Genomic DNA, 19,276 nt, shown 5'->3' with positions numbered 1-19,276 from the left:
AGATACCTTTGGCTTTGTTCTTCACGATTAGTATCTTCTCCTCCATCCTCTGCTGGGGGCACTGACTCTCACTGGGATTCAGGTCCTCTCCTGAATTTGCTGACTCTCACTGAATTCAGTTGCATGGGTGCTGGCCAGTTTGTGATGTTGTGTGACCCTTCTTCATGTGTGCCTCCAGACAGCAAATGTTGGCAGATTATCAAATAATTTCGGGCATTGCAGCGGAGACTGATCTGTACTTAATCAGCCTCCACATGATACACTATCCAGCAAGAGCCACTGGATGAAGTTCAGGAGCAGGCATTTCCCCCTTTCCGAATCCAGGAACACTGAGTCCGAAAATTAGCCCCCCACCCCCGCCCAACCCCATCTCGCCTGGTGCCTGGAATGAGCGTTGATAATTGACAGCCTGATACTTTATTTTGAAAGGTGCAGTGTATCAGTAATAACATCTCTGATGGTAGCGTATTTGACATGTGAGGAGATGGAATTTTCTGATCATTACTGATGGCGGCAGTGGTGTGCTACTTTGCATTTGAATGCATAGACTGTTGAATATCTTGTGATGTGCAAGCCCACCACAAATATTTAAATATTAATTTTAATAAATTACCAGAGTGCTTGATCTTGGTGGTTATTGGTCCTGGGAGATGGTTCTGCACAGCTGGACTCCCCGATTGGGAGTAACCCAGTGCGGGCAAGTGGCAGAAACCACAGCAAACTGTTGAATATCACAGCCTCTGCAGTCCAATCAGTGATGATATACTACCAACACATTTGCTTTGTTAATCCACCGCCTCAGCACAGTGCTAAACACCAGTTCAAAAAACAAAGGAAATAGAACATTTATTTGCCAGCATCGATGTAACTTGATTGAAAGCTTTTTCGAGCTAACTCAAAATCAACAGCTTAATTTTTTTCTGATTAAACATCTGATTAGTGCTGGGGGCAAAGGCGACTGGTCAGCCGGTCACTGACTGCACCGTGTGTGATCAATATAAAGCTGATCTTATGCACTGAGCAGCTGATCCTCACCCGTCCCCTAACATCCTACCGCAGGCTGGGTCAATGGTCAGCTCTGCGGCGATCTGATTTGCCATCTGCTTCCCTTGTGGAGCACAAACATTGATGACAGAAGGTCGGAATCTTTCAGTTAAACCTTGGATTCTTTGCACCGCAGTGTTATCGAGGATTAACAAGTCTGCAGTGCTATTGCTGCAAGATGCCCCACAGCATTTCTCTCTTCTGTCACTGAGTCCGGGGCCACTGGACCTGTTGGGGTGTGTGGGTGGGTCGACCTGGGGCGAATAGGGCAGCGCAGGGACCCAGGGAGGTCGCTCCTACTCCAGCCCGGGATCACGTGGGCTCAGGCTCACATGACGCGGGTTCACGTGGGTCGGTTTGAAGTTTTGCTGCAACCGAAGGGGTAGCGATGGTGCTGCCGGTGGTTAGTCTGAAGGTAAAGAGTGGCGGACTGGGGAGGGTTTCATAAATCCAAACTCAAACTGTCGATTGTAGTGCAGGGCTGTCAATCCGGATCTTAAAGGGGTGGTCCGGAAAGTCTGGTGTCAGTAAAATAACGGCGCGGGCGGGGCTGTGACATCATCTCTGTCCGCCCTTCCTCCCCCGACCCCCTCCTCCCTACCCCACTGACCCCCTCCCACTGTCTCTTCCCCCACTGCTCACCTTCTTTCTCTCTCCATTCCTTGTGAGTTACAGGCTGGGATCTATTTGGGCTGCGAGGGGGGAGGGTTAGAAGCGAAGAAACAGATCCTCGGAATAAATTCCAGGTTGTAATCTCGGATGATGTGTCATTCCCTGGGGATGTTGTTGTGGGAGATAAGCTGGGGCTAGGGTCTGTCAATGTCTCTGTAATTGTAGAGTTTCTTTAGTTCTTGCAGAATGACCTGGGTTCTGTTCCCACAGATGATCATCATCGTGCACTGGCTTCTGACAACCTGGTGAGTGATGGATGTTAATCTATTCATTGAATGTTTGCTGCCCAACTGATGGTGATATGTGGCAACATCAACCAGTACTTGCATTTCTACAGCCCTTTTTAATGTAGAAAAATAACTCCTAGTTCTTCTGAGGTATAATCAAAATAAATTGATGCTGAGACCAAGAAAAAGATATTGGGAGGTTGACTAAAAGATTGGTCAAAGAGGTGGGTTTCAAGCAATGTCTTGGTGAAGGGGAGGCAAAGATTTCCAGAACATAAGTCCTGGAGGACTGAAGGCATGGTCATCAGTGGTGGGGTGAAGGGCCATGTGCAAAAAGCTGGCATAGGTGGAATCAAGAGTTGGGAGGGGAAAATTGTAGGGATGGAGGAGGTCAGAGAAATGGGAACGGTTAGGCCATTATGGGAATTAACACAAGAATGTGAATTTTTACTAGGGGATTGGGATCTAATATTGGTTAGTGAGGACGGGGTGTTGTGAGTAGGACTTAATGTAGAGCAGGATCAAGGCAACAGAATTCTGGCTGAGCTGAAGTTTAGGGAGGACGGTAGACAGGCCAGGAGAGCATTGGAACTGTCAAGCTTGGAGGTGATGAAGTCATGGATGAGGGTTTCAGCAGCAGATAGGCTAAGGCAGGAGTGGGTATGGGCTATGGAGATGCAAGTTTGATGGAGAGGAAGCTCAGCTTGGGGTTGGCTACTACATTGAGGCAGTGCTTTTATTTGAAAAGAAAGTCTTGTTGTTGACAGAAGTTTAAATGCCACTTTGTTTCTCATATGTAGTATTTTAGCTAATTAAATCACTTTGTGCCCAAACTCAGTACAGTAAAGGCAGACTTGAAGCCACTGCCCTGTAGGGTTCCCATCCCATGTATAAGATACAGATTTTCTATTTTAACCTTTCTGTCTTGTTAACTCCCCTTAGCCAGGCCACCAAACAATATTAACTGCACTTGCTCTATTAAACATGGATATGATTGTTTAAAAATGGGTTCTGATGGTGACAAGTGGTTGGTCTACTGCCCCAGTATCCAGAGCTATTGATCAACAGAAACTGGCTCAGACTGAATGTTGGTTGTATCTCCAGTCTAGCGTCGACCAGTGATGCACAGTTTCACTAGAAACAAAATTAGAGTTTACAAAGGTGTTTCAAAATTGTGAACTTCAGAGGATGCTGGAATGTTCCAGAATGAGTAAAACTGTTTGCTGCTAGATCAGAATCATTTGGAGCTTCAGGTTAGCTAAATAAATGTCTTGTGTTACTGTCACAACAGGAGGAGGCTTGTATATGGATTGCTGTGGATAAGAAAGGAGAGAGCGCAAGTTAAATGTCGACCTGTTTTAGTTGCCTCAGCTTAGTTTCCTATTTTGTAATGCGATTGAAATTTCACGAGTTCCTGTGATATTGGGACAGACTGCATGAAGCAAAGAACAATTTGTGTGTGTTTCCTCAGGGGGAGAGGGAGCAGAAAATCATAGAACGTTACAGCTCAGCAGTAGCCCATTTGTGATTTCGTAGAGTTGGTGTTTTCCCCACCTCGTTGAATCACACTCTCCTGCTTGCTCCCGAACACTTTTTAAAATTTTTTTTATTTGTTTGGGGGATGTGGGCACTGCTGGCTAGGCCAGCATTTATTGCCCATCCCTAATTGCCTTTGAACTGAATGGCTTGCTAAGACATTTCAGAGGACATTTAAGAGTGAACTACATTGTTATGGGTCTGGAGTCACATGTAGGCCAGACCAGGTAAGGACGGTAGATTTCCTTCCCTAAAGGACATTAGTGAACCAGATGGGTTTTTTTACAACAATCGACGATGGTTTCATGGTCACCGTTAGACTAACTTTTAAATTCCAGATTTATTCAAATTTCACCATCTGCTGTGGTGGTTTTCGAACCATCCCCAGAACATTAGCCTGGTCTCTGGATTACTCGTCCAGTGATATCACTACAATTTCAAGCAGATTTCTAATTTCCTTTTTTAATAGTATTCATGGAGTCTGTTTCTAAATTGATTAGTGGCAGAGAATACCATATTCTAACCAACCTCTGTGCAAAGACATGTTTGTACTCTCCCCTTTAATTCTTTTTGTGATTATATTAAAACATTATCTCCTTGCTTTTGTATTTTATGTCTCTCAGGGAAAAGAAAACAGGAGTTGTGTTTGCCTTTCTACCTGCGCTGCCACTTTTCTTAATGACCTGTGTATCTGCACACCAAGGTTCTTCTCCTTTACTCCATATAAGACCTTATCAATTAAGATGCATTTCCTTTCCATGTTCTTACTTCAGGTTTATCTGCATTGAGCTGTATCTGCTGCCTATCTGTCCATCCATGCCCTGTTCTAGTCTTTCACAATCTGCAATCTCTCCCCTCCCCTCCCTTTGTCTAATTAGTTGTAATAAGCAAATTTCAGATACTGTCCCCTCAATTCCCATGTCCACATTTTTAGGTATACAGTAAATAAGAGCTGCCTAAATCTCGACCCCTGGGAAACACCACTCTCCATTTCTTCCCAGTTTGTGAAACTTTTATCTCTGTCCTTTGCTTTTCTTCCACTTTCCCCTTAATTTGATCTCCTATTATCTTTGTGTTATCTCTTTCTCAGTATCTTATTTTGTTTTTGAAGAGTGATACCCACTGCATTTCCTTTTATTTATCCTCTCATTTCTTTAAAGAATTCTTTAATATTGTCCAAGCGTGAGCTGTCTCTTAGCACTGTGTGCTGACTGGCCCTGATGAACTCTTGTTTTTCCAAATTGTGGTAATTTCATTCCATATTACAGATTCTAGTATTTACCAAGAACTGATGTCCAGGTAGCAGGCCTGTAACTTTCCGGCTTTTCCCAGCCTTGTTTGAAGAGGTGCATTTGATAAATTTAACTGCCAGGCTTATAGCCAAAAGAGGTTTAAAATTGGGTTTGTATTTCAAAAATACAAAGATCTGGTGTAGAAATTCTAATTGTTTTTACATCATAGCCTTGATTTATATTTCCTCATCACAGATGGAAAAGAGTTATTGGAGGTGATGTAGAATAACTCAGGATTGAGCAACACGACCCCATTCCCAGGTGCTGTAATATTCCTGGTGGTGATTCAGACCCTGGACGAGGCTCCTGCTAAAAGCAGGCGGGATCTAATGAATGTGTCCAAGTCACAGTCTGTTGATGTCATTGGCATCACGACTTATTTTAATTCTTACAACAGAATGAGTCCCACCGCTCATCTTGCTGGCTGGGCTCTTGCTTTGGCTGCTGTTGGGTGGGAATCTGCACTAATTTACTTAAATGAGGTCTCCATGTCCCCAGTCTTGACGGGTTGTTGACCCTTTCTGGGATCCCCATTTTCTGTCGTAAGAATAAAGAAAAGAAAGACTTGCATTTATAAAGCGTCTTTCTATGATCACAGGATGTCTCAGAAGTGCTTAACAGCCAATGAAGTATTTTTGAAGTGTAGTCACTGTTGTAATGTAGGAAACTCGGCAGCCAACATAGGTTGTAATCTGGTTCCCTGATGGCTGAGTTTAGGCTGTGTAGAGCCAGAAGATTGCAGATCAATCCTGAGTTTGTGCTGGCTGAGGTGGAAAAGGAAGGAGTTAGAGTTATGCTGAAACAACTTCTGGTCTCAAATGCAGATTGATGTAACTCAGGATATTAAAAAGAATTTAATTGATCTATCCCAAAGACTAATCGTAATTAATCTGTACCAATGTGGTTGCTGTTGTGGACAGGCTGGGTCTGGTTATGAGAATGAAGTGTGGAGGGAAAATGTCTCTTTAACTTATTGAGTTAGGCACCATACTGATCTGTTGCTAACTTAATCGGTGTTGTAAAGACAACACAAGCTCGTCGTAAGGCAAGCACGTTTTTGATTAGCTGGCCAGGATAAGGTGTGGAGGGGCCCCTGCCTAGGGCCTTCAACAGCCAGGGGTGAATTGTGGGAACTGCATGAAGGGATGTTAGTCAATTTTGTAGGTTTTGTAGGCTGTAGGTTTGAATTTTGTTAAGGTGGGGAAGAGATTCTCTGGTGAATTATTTGCATTCCATAGTGTACATAATAAATGAATCCAGTTGGTGTGACGAGTCATAGAAGTTGCTGGCTGGAATGTGGAGGTCTAAGTTTGAGCTGCTGATTGGGGTGTGAGTGGTGAGCAGGGTGTTGTGAAGGCCTTGGGTTCAGTGTCGTGACTTTTAACTGATGGTTGTTGTTGCCAGATTTTTTTGAAAAGTGGAGTGGATGTAACAGTTCCTTTTGCAGAGAGACTGGTTCCTGGATCATTAAATGTAGACTGCATTTCTTGACAATGCTACCGCTAGGGGGGCGCTGTTGTGGCACATGCGCAAATGCAGCATGTGCCACTAAAACGTCACAGACTGCGACTTTAGGCAGCTGCCAGGACTAAAGATGGCGCTGCTCAAATAATCACACGGAGGCAACCTAACAAACACATGTCAGCACACAATGGCGGAGTGAGTGAGTGAGTGAGAGAGTGAGCGAGCTGGGGCCGGGGAGGGAGGGAGGGACGGAGCGAGCCTGGTAGGAGTGGAGCAGCCGGCGAGTGGGCGAGCGAACGGCCTGGTGACGGAGGGGAGCGGAGCGGGTCTGGGGGGAGCGGAGCGGCCGGAGACAGCAGCGTGAGGGGGGCGGGGTGCGTTTTTCTACGCATGCACCATAAATTTGCAATGGCAAAAGACGCACCGGCTGGTCCCCGCACCCAGCGACACCAAGGTCTTCAGCTGCTCGCTCCCCGCGGCTCTCTATGGCCTCTCGCCTCCGGACCCCTCCATCCAGCCGTTCTCTCCAGCTGCAGATCCCCCATCCAGCCGCTTTCTCCCTTACTTCTCAACTGTACTTCAGGCATTGCAGCTGTCTGGTCCCTGCCTTTTGCATCCCTCTCTTCAGGAGCTTGTGAATTTAACTCCCTCCCACTACTCCCCTACATCCCCTCTCTACCTCCCCCACCTCCCCCTCACACCCCCTTTCCCCCCCACCCCTTCACAACCTATTCCCTCTTCCCCCTCATAACCCCACCTCTCTTTCCCCCCCCCCACCTTAAAACCCCCTCTCTCTTCCCCCTCACAACCCCCCCCCCCCCCCCCCCAAGGACCACACCGCAGTTGAATATCTGAAGTGCAGTTGCAAAGTCGGGAAAATAACGTCAAAAACCTCAACAATTCCAGGTTTAATTATTGAGAAATTTTATTAAGTGCACTAAACATTCGAGGCACTGTTGTGCATGGATACATGAGTGTTGTGTTGCCAGCATTCCCGTGAGACAGACAGGCCAAGTCTCTGCTATGCAGAACTAAAGAGATTGTTCCTAGAGAGTCTTGTGGTGAATGAACGCGTGGCTCTCTATTCCACTACTGTATTGTCCATGTGAAAAAGGCAAAGTCACAAAGTCATGCATTGAATCTGCCCAGGACTACAGGTATCTCCGAGAAATACAACGTTCCTCGGAATGCTATGCTCGCCGCATCCTGAGATCCACACTCAGTGCAATGCGCCGCCACATGCACACACTGGACCTCTCTCTCCTTGAAGAAAGTCACAAGAGTCTGAGCTCAGTCTATTCTTGGTGAATGTTCCCCAAACGCATCCCAATGTGTGCTCCCACTTCATCCATAAATGCAAGGTTCCTTTCCGTATCGTGACAAGCTCCGCAACATGATTCAGTTGCCTTCGTTGCTTGAATGCTGACCTTAAGTCTCAAGGATTGTTTTCTCAAGGGCATGTTTTACGTGAAAAGAAATAAGGAAAGAACATCAGTCTCAGAGCTTCCCTCCTTCAATGAAATTACTGTTGAGCATGCTTTATGTTCTGCAGTAAAGGCATGTACTGATAACACTGCCAATGAATCATTTAGTACCCACCTCAGCTGTAGGAGTCAGGATGATGTTACTGCCCCTATCTCGTGATGGTTCAATGCTGCTCTCAGGGAAAACATGAATGATGTGAGGGTGCTGGAAAAAGAAGCACATTTCTTTTGGACTATGAACATAAAGCAGGCCATTTAGCCCAGCTGTTCCCTGTTAGTGGTTATGCTACTTGTGCGCCTTCCCATCAGCTCCCATTTAATCCTGCCTACTACTATCAGCATCACCTTCCATTTCTTTCGCTCATCTGCCTTTGCCTTCAAGCAACACTGAGGATGGAGAACGGTGTGGCTGCACTCCCACCTCACCAGTTGTGTACTCAGCAAGAGCATTCACATTTGTGCTACCACTGGACACGGCATGCTTGTTTCTTTCAGTGCTCAGTCTCTTCTTTCTGGATGTTCCCCAAGTGCTTGACAGCTTTGGATGCCCTCTCTGCTTGACAGGCAGCAGCTGGCAATTGCGGAGTCTCACAAGGCTCTGCATGGTTGTTTCAAGGGCGGATGGGGAAACATGTGGCTGTGTCCATGTGCACGGCTCTAATGAGTGCAGGAACAGAGAAACTTACAATAGGGACTGGAGCACATGTACTGCCTGCACACAGCCCCAGACAATGGAAAGGATTTTAGTGCAGTGCAGTGGACTGGAGCACATGCAGTGCCCCAGACAATGGAAATGTTTTCAGAGCAACTTACAACAGGGACTGGAGCACATGCAGTGCCCTAGACAATGGAAATGTTTTCAGAGCAGCTTACAACAGGGACTGGAGCACATGCAGTGCCCCAGACAATGGAAATATTTTCAGAGCAGCTTACCTTGGAGCAATCTCCTCTTTCTAATAAAAATGAAGCAGACTGAAATCTCCAAAATGACTAAATAATTGCAATAAAATGCCCGATGAAACTTCTCCTCCTTCCACTTTCAGAAACTCGCGCCGAAGCTTTGACGCATGCGTGAATATCAGAAGGTTGACGCATGCGTGAATACCCATTGGCGTTGCATAAAGCGCATGTGCAGAGGCCGACCAGGCGCGTTGCCCAAAGAAGCAGACGTCACGCGATGATGTCATCGGCGCATGTGCTAACCAGTCCTGGCAAGCCGGAACGCAGCGCATGCGCAGAGAGCAGGAGACCGTCTGTGCATGTGCGCACTGCGGCGCAGCCTTATGACGTCAGTGGCGAGCTGCGTTGTCAGGAATCACTTTGTTAAATGTACAGGGAGTTTGTTTTGTGAAAGGGGATGGAGTCAAGGGGTGAAAGTCAGCTGAGATAGAGTGATGTTGCATCACTGCTACCTAAAGGCCTATTGTTGCCTCAGGAGACAGGAATCTGAGTCATTTTAAGTTGGCCTTGCATATCTCTGCCTCTCCCTTTTCCATTGCAAAATAATAGTGAGCTGGGAGTGTGTCACTGGCACTGAGCCAAAAAATGGTGCTGAGTGATTTTGGAGGAGGGTAGAGGTATTTTTATTGTAGAGGGGAAACTTCTTTTGTGATTCTGAATAAACCCAGTGAAACAGGGAGAGCTTTAAGATACTTGGGAATAATACTTTACCCAGAGCTGGAGACGAAAGTTGCGTTGCTTGTGCAAGATTGAGAATCTAAATATATAACATTTAAAAAGCTCTCTAATTTGTACAATTACAACTACTGGATTGTTGGAATTGTTTCGTGTTTCAAAGAAGCTGTGATCAAGTTCTTGAACAGTGCAGCTGACAATGATTTTCTGTTTGGCAGGGGCTGTATGTATCCATGGCTCCCTCAACCCTACATCTGGAGTAATTATGCTGTTCTGGCCATTGGGGTTTGGGCCATTGCTCAGAGAGACTCTGTTGATGCTCTTGTCATGGTGAGTACCTCCAGCCCAACACTGGCATAATGCGTTCCCAGGTGTAGCAGCAGCTTCCAGTTCAATCTTTCAGTGATGTTCTCCCTCCCGCTCCCCTACACTTACCCTCATGAAAGCACTGAAGTTTGCTGGAACACAGTTTACTGATGCTGGCCACCCAAGTGACCATTTTCATGTGCGTCTAGACAGTGACTGTTAGGCTATTCAAAAATAAGGGGTATCACATGTGGTGTTGATATGTACATTTCCAACAGCAGTCTCCATTTCGTCATCAGGAGTGGGGATTGTGACTAATTTTTCCAATTTAACTCTCCCACCCAGCATAGTTGTACCTGCCCTGAGATCAGTTACCTCAATCCAGTCTGGGGACTAGCCGCTCATTTGTGTCCAAAACCATTCAGAAGTTCAAGAAGGCGGCCCACCGCCACCTTCTAGGGGCAACTAGGGATGGGCAATAAATGCTGACCTTGCTAGCAACGTCCACATCTCAAGAATAAATGTTTTTAAAAAAGGAACCGGGAATCTTCCTGCTCTGAGACACCTCACACTTTACCCACTGAATACTGTTGTGACCTTTCACCCTGTTATACTGGCCAGTTGCAAGATTTTGGCTGTAGTTCAGTGAAGTTGTAGTGATTTAAAAAAAAAAAAATTAATTCAGTAAATCAAAGTGTGGGTGTCTTTAAAAAGAGTAAGGGAGAGGCAGAGTAAATTTGACTTGTATGAAATCGTGAGCTGATCTTGTTCTTCAGTTGCTCCCTCCTGTACGGCTGCTGGCAGCCTGCAAATAAACATGCTGCATTCAGTGAAAGAAAACTGGAGACACAAAATTGTGGATTATGATCACTGCAGTTGGGCAGGAAGTGGAGCATTACAGCAAGACATGAGCACAAGGCTGTACTCGCCCAGTCTTGTGCAATTGTTTGTGTCGATAAGACTGGTAGATATGACCTCTCCAAGCATCAATTGTTTTGTTGCTTCAGTTCAGAGTTGTGTCTGAGGTTTAAAGCATTCTCGTTCACCCTGTTAGTTACATCAACTGGGACTAACAGGGAATGTCAACATGAACACTCGTATACAAAATAAAGGTTGAGAGGTTTATCCCTGGGGCAGATGTCTCTTCTGCTGGATTTGCACTGTTTTTTTTTTCACCACCTGTAATGGTATTGCCTCTCTGGGCTGCAGCATGTGCTTAAGCTCTGAGCACCTTGGCCAAGGATTATTACTAGGCCATAGCCTGTAAGCAAGGGAATGGTGCTTAGCCCTAGGAGAATAAACATGGATATGGAACACAGTGTGGTCTCCCTTTCTCTTCCCTAATCCTGTATTTAGTTCACAGTTAGCTCCTGTCATAGTGCCAACTAATGTCCTGAGACTGTGCCTGCTAGTGATTGGATGCTGAATCTGATGTCTTACTTTTTCTTTTAGTATTTAGTTGGCATGATGGTAACAATCCTCACAGACATCATCCACATCGCGATCAACTACGACCGTTTTGCTGGCAGGCAAGCCGACGTTGCATTGAGGGACCAGTTCCGCTTCAGTGTTGGCATGGTGATTTTAAGCCTCCTTCTGAAACCGGTTTTTTGTCTCTTTGTGTATCAGATGTACAAGGAACGAGGGGGAGATTACAACCTAAACATTGGTAAGAACCTGGGCTAGCTATTGATGCCACTAACCCTGGGCAACAGTTGGGGGCAGGAAGATGCACTAAAGAAAAACTTGCAGCTCGATAAATCTGCACAGTGAGAGGCACAGAATTGCCTCGTTGTCTTCCCCAGACCTCCCCAGCCAAGTAGCACCTGGTAGAATGAAGGCATTGTCATTCTGTGCTAACTAGGTAACCTTGCATGTAAGCTCAAGTGGGGAGAAGTGAGCAGATGCATTCAGAGCAGTGAATTCTGGATTGGTGGGATGGTGGAGCAGAAAGCACAGATTCTCACTGGGGGTGGGCATGGACTGAGGTGGAAAGTTTTAAATCACAACTGAGCCTGATGATGTCTGTGCCTGATGTCCACACTCTGGTCTCTGTGGGTATTGCTGGATAGTGAGCAGGAGCCCTTGCTGTTGCTCTGGCTCAAATCTTTTCACTCCGCACAGAGCAGCGATGCTCCTGAGGTGTAGGCTTGGCTGCTTGCTGAGCCACTGGGGGAGTGGTGAATACATCGTCATGAAGCCATTGTTGGTGTTAGATCTGCTCCCAGTCAGTAATGAAAGCTAGAGTGAAGTGGAAAAGACAAATACAATCTAAATGTATGGGTGCAGTATTCACAAAGCAGTGAATTAATTGTATCCATCTGAGGGAGGGGGCTATTTTTTGGATAATTGTGCTTAATATTTCCATTTTATGTTGTACTTGTTCTGTTTGTTATCTGCTTCTCAACCTCGTGAAGGTGTTATCAAAGCTTATATTTGTCTTTTTCTTTCTCTCTCTTGCTCTCTCTCTCTCTCTCTCCCTGGTCGCTCCATCCCAGACCTGGACAGCTCCATTGACAGCAGGTTTACGTGTGATAGTGTTGAATCCAGTGCTCACTACGGTCGCTCCTACTGAACCACCCATCCCTGCCTCTCCTGCAGTGCGTGTATACTCTTCCTCCCTTTGCTGCAGCTGTTAGCCCTTCTGCTTTGATCGGTGATCTTCCCATAATCACATGATCCCTCCTGGGCTGCTGAAATGATGCTGCTGTTAATTTGTCCTTCATAAAGATCTAGATTTTTACACGTTTTTCACTTTCATTTTTGTGTAACGTTTCTGAACATTTTTATGTATTTGTTTGTTGTTCATAGTCTCATTGAAATGGGATTTTATCAAAGCTATGGATAATAGAATTAAGGTTTGTGGTATGGTTTTGTACTCTTCACAAAGCTTCCCTGGTGGCACAGAGAGTGGTTGACCACCAGGGCGAGAAATTCACAGGTTCAATCTTGCTATGCTAAGTTCGCTGATCTTTGCTAAAGCGCTGTAGTTAGCCTCAAGGCTCTGGGGAGGATGAAATTGAATGACACTAAAATAGGATGCATGATAACTAATTCTGAGGACTAATGGAACCTACAAGAGGATATTGATAAGTTGGCAGAAAGGTGGCTGGTAGAATTCTATGCCAGTAAGTGTACAAGGTACAATTTGGTAAAGGGATAATTGTACTCCGAGGAAAGATTATTCTCTAGGTTCTTTTCTCTACTATTAACTGTCCCCGTAAACCCCTCCCCCTGTCCCCTTCACCCTTACTTCCAATAAGAACTGTGGGTGGCTTATGTACTTAATGTCACTAAGATTGAGACCATCTATTTAGTCTCCTCTGCTGTATGCACCTCTACCCCAAACCTGTAACTTTTCTATTTCCCGTCATGCCCTCTCTGAGCACACCTTGTCCATGTGACCCACCACCCAACCTCCCTCTTTGGTCCCCAGCTAGCTGACTTTGTAAGTGATTCCCTCCCCTCAAGCACTGCCACCTTCCCTTTCACAACTGCTGTCATCACCCCCTCAAAAAATCACCCTTAACCCCTCCCTCCTGAGAAATCACTGCCTTGTCTTCAATCTCCCAACTCTCTCCAAAGTTCTTGAAAGTGTTGTAGCTCCCAAATTTGTGCCCATATTTTCATGCAATTTTAATGTTTGAATCTCTCTCCCTGCCCTAGCGCTGTAAGAACCCAAAGTGACAAGTGGCATGGTCCAAGACTCTAGTACACTATCCCTCCTCATAATTTCTCTGAAACCTTTGACGTTGTCCACTGCACCATTCATCTCCAATGCCTCTGCTCTGTTGTCCAGCTGAGACGGATTGCCCTTGATTGATTCCACTCTTACCTATCCAATTGTAGCCAGAGTATCTCCAGCAATGACTTCTGTTCCTGTTCTCACACTGTTATCTCTGGAGGCCCCCAGAAATCTTCCCTTGATTCTCCCACCACCCCCCCCCCCGCACCTTCATCTACATATTGTCATTGAAAGACATGTGATTTATCTTAAAAAGTGTTGTCTGACAACCAGTTCTACCTCTCCTCAATCTTTTTCGATCTCTCTACCGCCTCACTGTTGTCAAACTGCTTGTCTGACATCCAGTATTTGATAAACCACAATTTTCTCCAGTTAAACGATGGGAAGACTAAAGTCACCATCTTTGGCTTCTGCCATAAACTCCATTCCTTCATCTCCGAGTCATCATCCTGACCACTGTTTCAGGTTGAATCGGATTGTTAGTAAACTCAGCGTTTTATTTGACTTCAAGCTGAACATCTGAACCCATATCAGCTCCAACACAGATTGCCACTTCCACCCCTGTAATGTTGTCTGTTTCCACTCCTGCCTCAGCTCTTCTGACACCTTGAATCATGCCTCCCAAATTGACACTTCCAATGCTCTCCTGGCCAGTCCCCATCCTCCACCCTCCATAAACTTCAGTTCATCCTCAATACTTCTGCTTCTACCCTATGACCCCTGTGTTTCCTGGCCGACATAGGTTCTCACCCTTATGTTTAAATCCCTTCATGGTCATGCTCTTCACTATCTCTAATGTTCTCCAGCCATTCAAACCTCCGGAAATCTGTGTTCCTCTTATTCTGACCTTTTATGCATCCCCTCCCCTTTGCTCCACTGTTGGTGGCTATACCTTCAACTGTTTAAGCCCCACACTATGGAATTCCCTCCCTAAACCCCTTCACCTGCATCTTATTCTTTAAATACCTCCTTAAAATTGACTCTTTGACTGAGGTTTTACTCGCATGTCCTGATATCTCCTTTAACTTGATGTCAATTATTGTCTGATTACTCTTCTGCAAAGTGTTTTGGGATGGTTTACAAATAGTTGATTTGATAGAGATGTTTAAAATTTATGAAGGTATAAGACAAATAAAAACAGTTTCCAGTGATTGAGGGGGCAATAGATAAAAGAATAAATGTCAGGTTTAGGAGAAACCTATTTTAGAGTTGTGACGTTGTGGAACATTAGTGAAACAGAGACTATGTCAACATTTAAAAATGATTAGGTGGTTGAAGGCAATGGGAATAGGGCACGAACATAGGATTAGGGTTACTGCTAAAAGACTGGTTGGGCCAAGAGTTCTGTTTCCTTGTAGTAATTTCTAGATAACATTGAGAATACAAATGATTTTATTGACCATTACTTGTTGAGCAGTTTCTGGCTCTGCCAATGTTGCTTTAACAAACTAGTGCTGGAGAATTCTGGCAACTCACTGTGAGCTCATGTCTGAAACCAAGTCTGTCTGGAGGTTCTTGTGTTCCTCACTTGAGTTGTTTACAGTTCTTTTCTGCCAGTGATCTGTGGGGGGGAAAAGAGAAAATGACTATTTCTCTGAATTGTTCTGTACAGGTTTTCCAGATTTAACTGGTAGTCGGGATCGAACGTCATATCAGACCATCGATGGGCAGGAGCCTCAGCAACAACCTGCTGCTTCTGCAGGGATCAAGACCCCTATCACAGCCTATTAACAATCAAGCTGTAAGGCGCTACTTATTGTATGAAAGCCTGTATAAGCACCTTGTGCCTTAGACTCAGTAACCACCTGCTAATGTATGTGTACATGTGTTGATGAGTGAGTGTGTCTGTTTTCTGTGCAAATGTCCTGTTAAAATTTTCCAGAAAATGCGGTGACTGTCCAGGAGGCAGGTAGGCTGCAATATTGTCAGTAGCACCAAGCTACTTGGAGTTGAGGATGCAGATTTTTGTACTTCAGGAAAATTCTGACCCCAGTAAATTCAAATGTGGTTATTGGGACATCAGTTGAATAACTGTCTGTTATGTTCAGCGGATTACAGTCCTGGCTGAATGAGATGCAGAATGAAAGCTGTTGCCAGCTTCCCAGATGTTTGAAGGCATGTTTCAGGGTAGTATATATTGAGCCATAATGACCAAAGGGTTGAAAGTGACTTAGCTCTGAACTTGACTAAAAGTACTCAGGAGGCAGAGATGACTGGTATTGGTGTGTGATTCTTACAAACTGAGGTACGTTACTGCTGTGTGTTGAAAGTGTTCCCATTGCAGACAGTGGCCCCTGAGTGTGACTGGATCCTGGTTGGAAAGCAGTAGAAGGACTTGCTTGTTCCACCACATCTGTGACCTTTGAAAAATGAGTTACAGGATAGGAGGAATCTGCTTGCTTTATATTAAAGTGCTTCAGTTGGCAGATGTAACTGTGGCTGTCTACACTCTCCAACATAAAACAGCCACTAGCCACCCATCATTTAGCCACAGGGACATCCCCACACCACCAACAGCTCACTGCACCAGTACTGTGTTCCAGCTCCTGTTAGAATTTACAGTTAGAACCAACAGTTTTCTTGCTTAAAAGCAATTTGAAGGTGTTTAGTTCCTGTAATTTTGTCTTCATGGGGAATGTGGGAACACTGTAGCTGAGGTTTGGTAGAGTGGGTAAGGAGTTTAATGCTGCTCCAAATTTGACTACTCTCAAGAATTCTGCACTCTTAGGGTATGGCCAGAGGTGGTCTGTTAAGTTGGTATGATTGCTACTCAATTGCTGTCTTTCAGGGGGACATAGAAGAGTGGCACCAAATAACTAGCTCTGTCCTTCCCTCTCTGGGAAAGTGATTCAGGAACTTGCTATTTGGGAATTGAAGGTGCAAACTTGTGTCGCATGCAGTACATTGTACCTTACCCCCACTGTGCACAGTGAATTGGGTAGTCCATGTGGAACGATGCAGATTTGCTGGGCTGACTGGCCTGTTTCTGTGCTGTAACATTGAGAGCAAACAGATCTTTGGTTTGCTATGAGCTTAGAGACAGTTTACGTGTAGTAAGGGATCATTGCTTGTGGTCTCAATTTCCAGTTTCAAGAGCAGACATGACTTTGATTAAATCTAACATTTCTGTATTGCTAAAGTTGGTATGTAAATGTGCCATTTTAAAATTTTATTATCTCGTAAGAAGCTTGATGACAATGCTGTACAATTGGTGATTGCAAGGAAAAGTGGGAAGTGACTGGCCAAAACTTGTGTAAGCAGTTATTGGGGAACTGCTGCTGTTACCTATTGGAAATGGCAGAAGATTAATAGCTTGTCCATTTTCCATAAGGTTATTAGTGTCATCCCACTTTTGGGCTGGTTGCTAGCCTCAGCATGTGATCCTATCGTCATGGGAACAGGAACCAGGTATCAGTCCTGGCCTCGCTGTGAGTGGGTGAATGTTTAAAACGTGGTGTAATTTTACTAAATCATGTGCCATTTTCTTTGATTTTAGTGCTTGATTATTGTCAACATCCTGAATGGTATGATTGTGAAATGTATCATTTATTATTATTGCTAATAAAATCTGCTGAAATTGACAGACTGCAGTAAACTATAAATAAGGGTGACTAAATACAGGTGCAGTGCAACATGGTTTAAACAGAGACAGTGACAACATGGAATGGAGGCATTGATTCTTTTCCAAACAGTAAAAGCAGCTGAATTTTGGGAATCCTCAGCAATACCAGGAAGAGTTTGCTGATCATGGTATAAAATAAGATGCACGTGGCAGCAGTAAACTTGCTACCAGTATCTGTGTCTGTGCATAAGCCATAATATTGGACAAGTTTCTATATGTTGGGATTAAGTGCAGGCAACTTTCTGTCAAACAAGTGATTCAAGTCAAATACTAAATGACAGATTCAGGGTCATCCAATCACAAGTCTTTACCTATTTCCTAACAGTAGCTTTAAGATGATCTGTTGCTGTTAACTCTTCTACAATCATCTTACCCTCACCTTCTTACAACATACACACCAACTCTCTGGCACTGAAACATTTCTGCAAACCACAGCTTGCTCATCACTCGCTGTAACTGCAAGAGATTTGATTCATAGTCTCTTACTTAACTCATGAGAAATGAATGATGCAAAAACTGTAACGAAACATCCCTGTCTGCTATTTCTGGAATTTTAAAGCAACTGTAGCAGGAATTGCAGAGAAGAAGCAACTTTCCCCGGAGCTATTTTCCTGGAATATTTCTGTATGACACTCAAACTGACATCCTCCATTGGAGCATTGGGTGCAGCTCAACGCAAGGGGGCTGTTGACATGTTACACAATTTGAAGTAGAGCAGCTGTAACTCCCTCAATATTCATCAGTCCTTTCATTAAACCCACCCCTTCCTAAGCTTTGGTCAGTTTGCAGATTGAGTACGAGGCCATCACCCTCTCATTATAGTTTTTCTTTGTAAGCTTTCCAAAGCCCTTGGGAAATAAGACAAGAGTCAGTGAACACTGATGGGGACAGTCAGCAAAGCTGTTGTTTCTAGGGAGAGATTTGGGGAATCTCCAGGGATTCTTTTCTTTAATTGAGAAATCCTTGCATCAGCTGGTAACAGCTATAGGGTTTATTGCACACATTTCTGATCCTTGACTTTACTGACCTGCCACATGTGCTTTGTATAATATTTTTCCCAGTACTCTTTCCAATTAGTCTGTAAGTGAGGACAAGAATTTATTTTCAAGCAATTTTCTCTTGCAGTGGATTTCCTCATGCCATTTCCCATGTCATGCCAAAGTTAAAGGCGGAAGGTATGTGGAAACAGTCTTGGTCAGGATGGGGAAGATCAGTCGTACTTCCTGTATCTAATTTATTTACATTCCGTTTTCTAATTGATCAATTTTTATGTTCCACACAGTGAGGATTGTTTGGGAGAATGGAAGGTTGCACAACTCCAGTTACACATTTGGAATATTTCCACCTGGTATGCACTAGAGAGAAGGTTGAATGTGCATAATTCAGGTAGTTTAAGTGCCCAGTGTCTGCATCAATGAGCCCAATGTCACTGGGAGAAGTATCTACAGGTGCTGCCACCGCCCCCGAAGAGAGCACCACTCAACCAGAACAAATGGCCTAGAACAGGAGTTAGAGTTCCCAATTGGGGCAAGGCCAATTTTACTAAACTGAGGAGTGATTTAGCGAAAGTGGACTGGAAACAGCTACTTATAGGTAAATCAGTATCAGAACAGTGGGAGGCATTCAAAGGGGAGATTCGAGGGGTTCAAGGTCAGCACATTCCCACAAAGAAAAAGGGTGGAACGGCCAAATCTAGAGCCCCATGGATGTCAAGGAGCCTACAGGGTAAGATAAGGCAGAAAAGGAAAGCTTATGTCCAACACCGAGATCTCAATAATACTGAAAGCCAAGAGGAGTATAGAAAGTGGGGGGGTGAAATCAAAAAGGAAAGTAGTAAAGAGAGGGATTGAAAGAATATTGGCAAGCAAAATCAAGGTGAACCCAAAGATGTTTCTTCAATACATTAAGAGGATAACTGAGGAGAGAGTAGGGCCCATAAAAGCCCAAAAAGGTAACCTATGTGTAGGAGCGGAAGATATTGGTATGGTTCTTCATGAATGCTTGACGTCTGTCTTCACAAAAAAGGGGGATGATGCAGAAGATATTGTAGTTAAGAAGGAAGAGTATGAAGTATTGGATGTGATAAACATAGGGAGAGAGGAAGTGTTAATGGGATTAACATCCTTGAAAGTTGATAAGTCACCAGGGCCAGATGAAATGTATCCTTGGCTGTTAAAAGAAGCAAGAGAGGAAATAGCAGAGGGTCTGACCAGAGGGAGCGTAGGATAGACCGAATAATTACAGGCCAG

The 19,276-nt window shown here is 44.6% G+C and overlaps 1 protein-coding gene across 2 annotated transcripts; it reads left to right on the top strand.

The window, feature by feature from the left end:
• The first annotated feature begins 1,113 nt into the window (after positions 1–1,113).
• Positions 1,114–16,986, top strand: agtrap (angiotensin II receptor-associated protein). 2 transcript variants are annotated; one of them, XM_068017278.1, is made up of 5 exons: positions 1,114–1,138; positions 1,927–1,961; positions 9,573–9,684; positions 11,113–11,329; positions 15,018–16,986. In XM_068017278.1, exons 2-5 carry the CDS (start codon positions 1,927–1,929, stop codon positions 15,134–15,136), a joined length of 483 nt encoding a protein of 160 aa, XP_067873379.1. In that variant the 5' UTR covers positions 1,114–1,138; the 3' UTR covers positions 15,137–16,986. The 2 variants fall into 2 exon arrangements, with proteins under 2 accessions (XP_067873379.1, XP_067873377.1); XM_068017276.1 differs by lacking the exon at positions 1,114–1,138 and adding an exon at positions 1,187–1,459.
• The last annotated feature ends 2,290 nt before the right edge of the window (positions 16,987–19,276 follow it).

Source organism: Heterodontus francisci, chromosome 37, assembly GCF_036365525.1.
Source record: "Heterodontus francisci isolate sHetFra1 chromosome 37, sHetFra1.hap1, whole genome shotgun sequence".
In the NCBI taxonomy this organism is placed as follows: domain Eukaryota; kingdom Metazoa; phylum Chordata; class Chondrichthyes; order Heterodontiformes; family Heterodontidae; genus Heterodontus; species Heterodontus francisci.
This window is presented reverse-complemented; position numbering and strand designations above follow the sequence as displayed.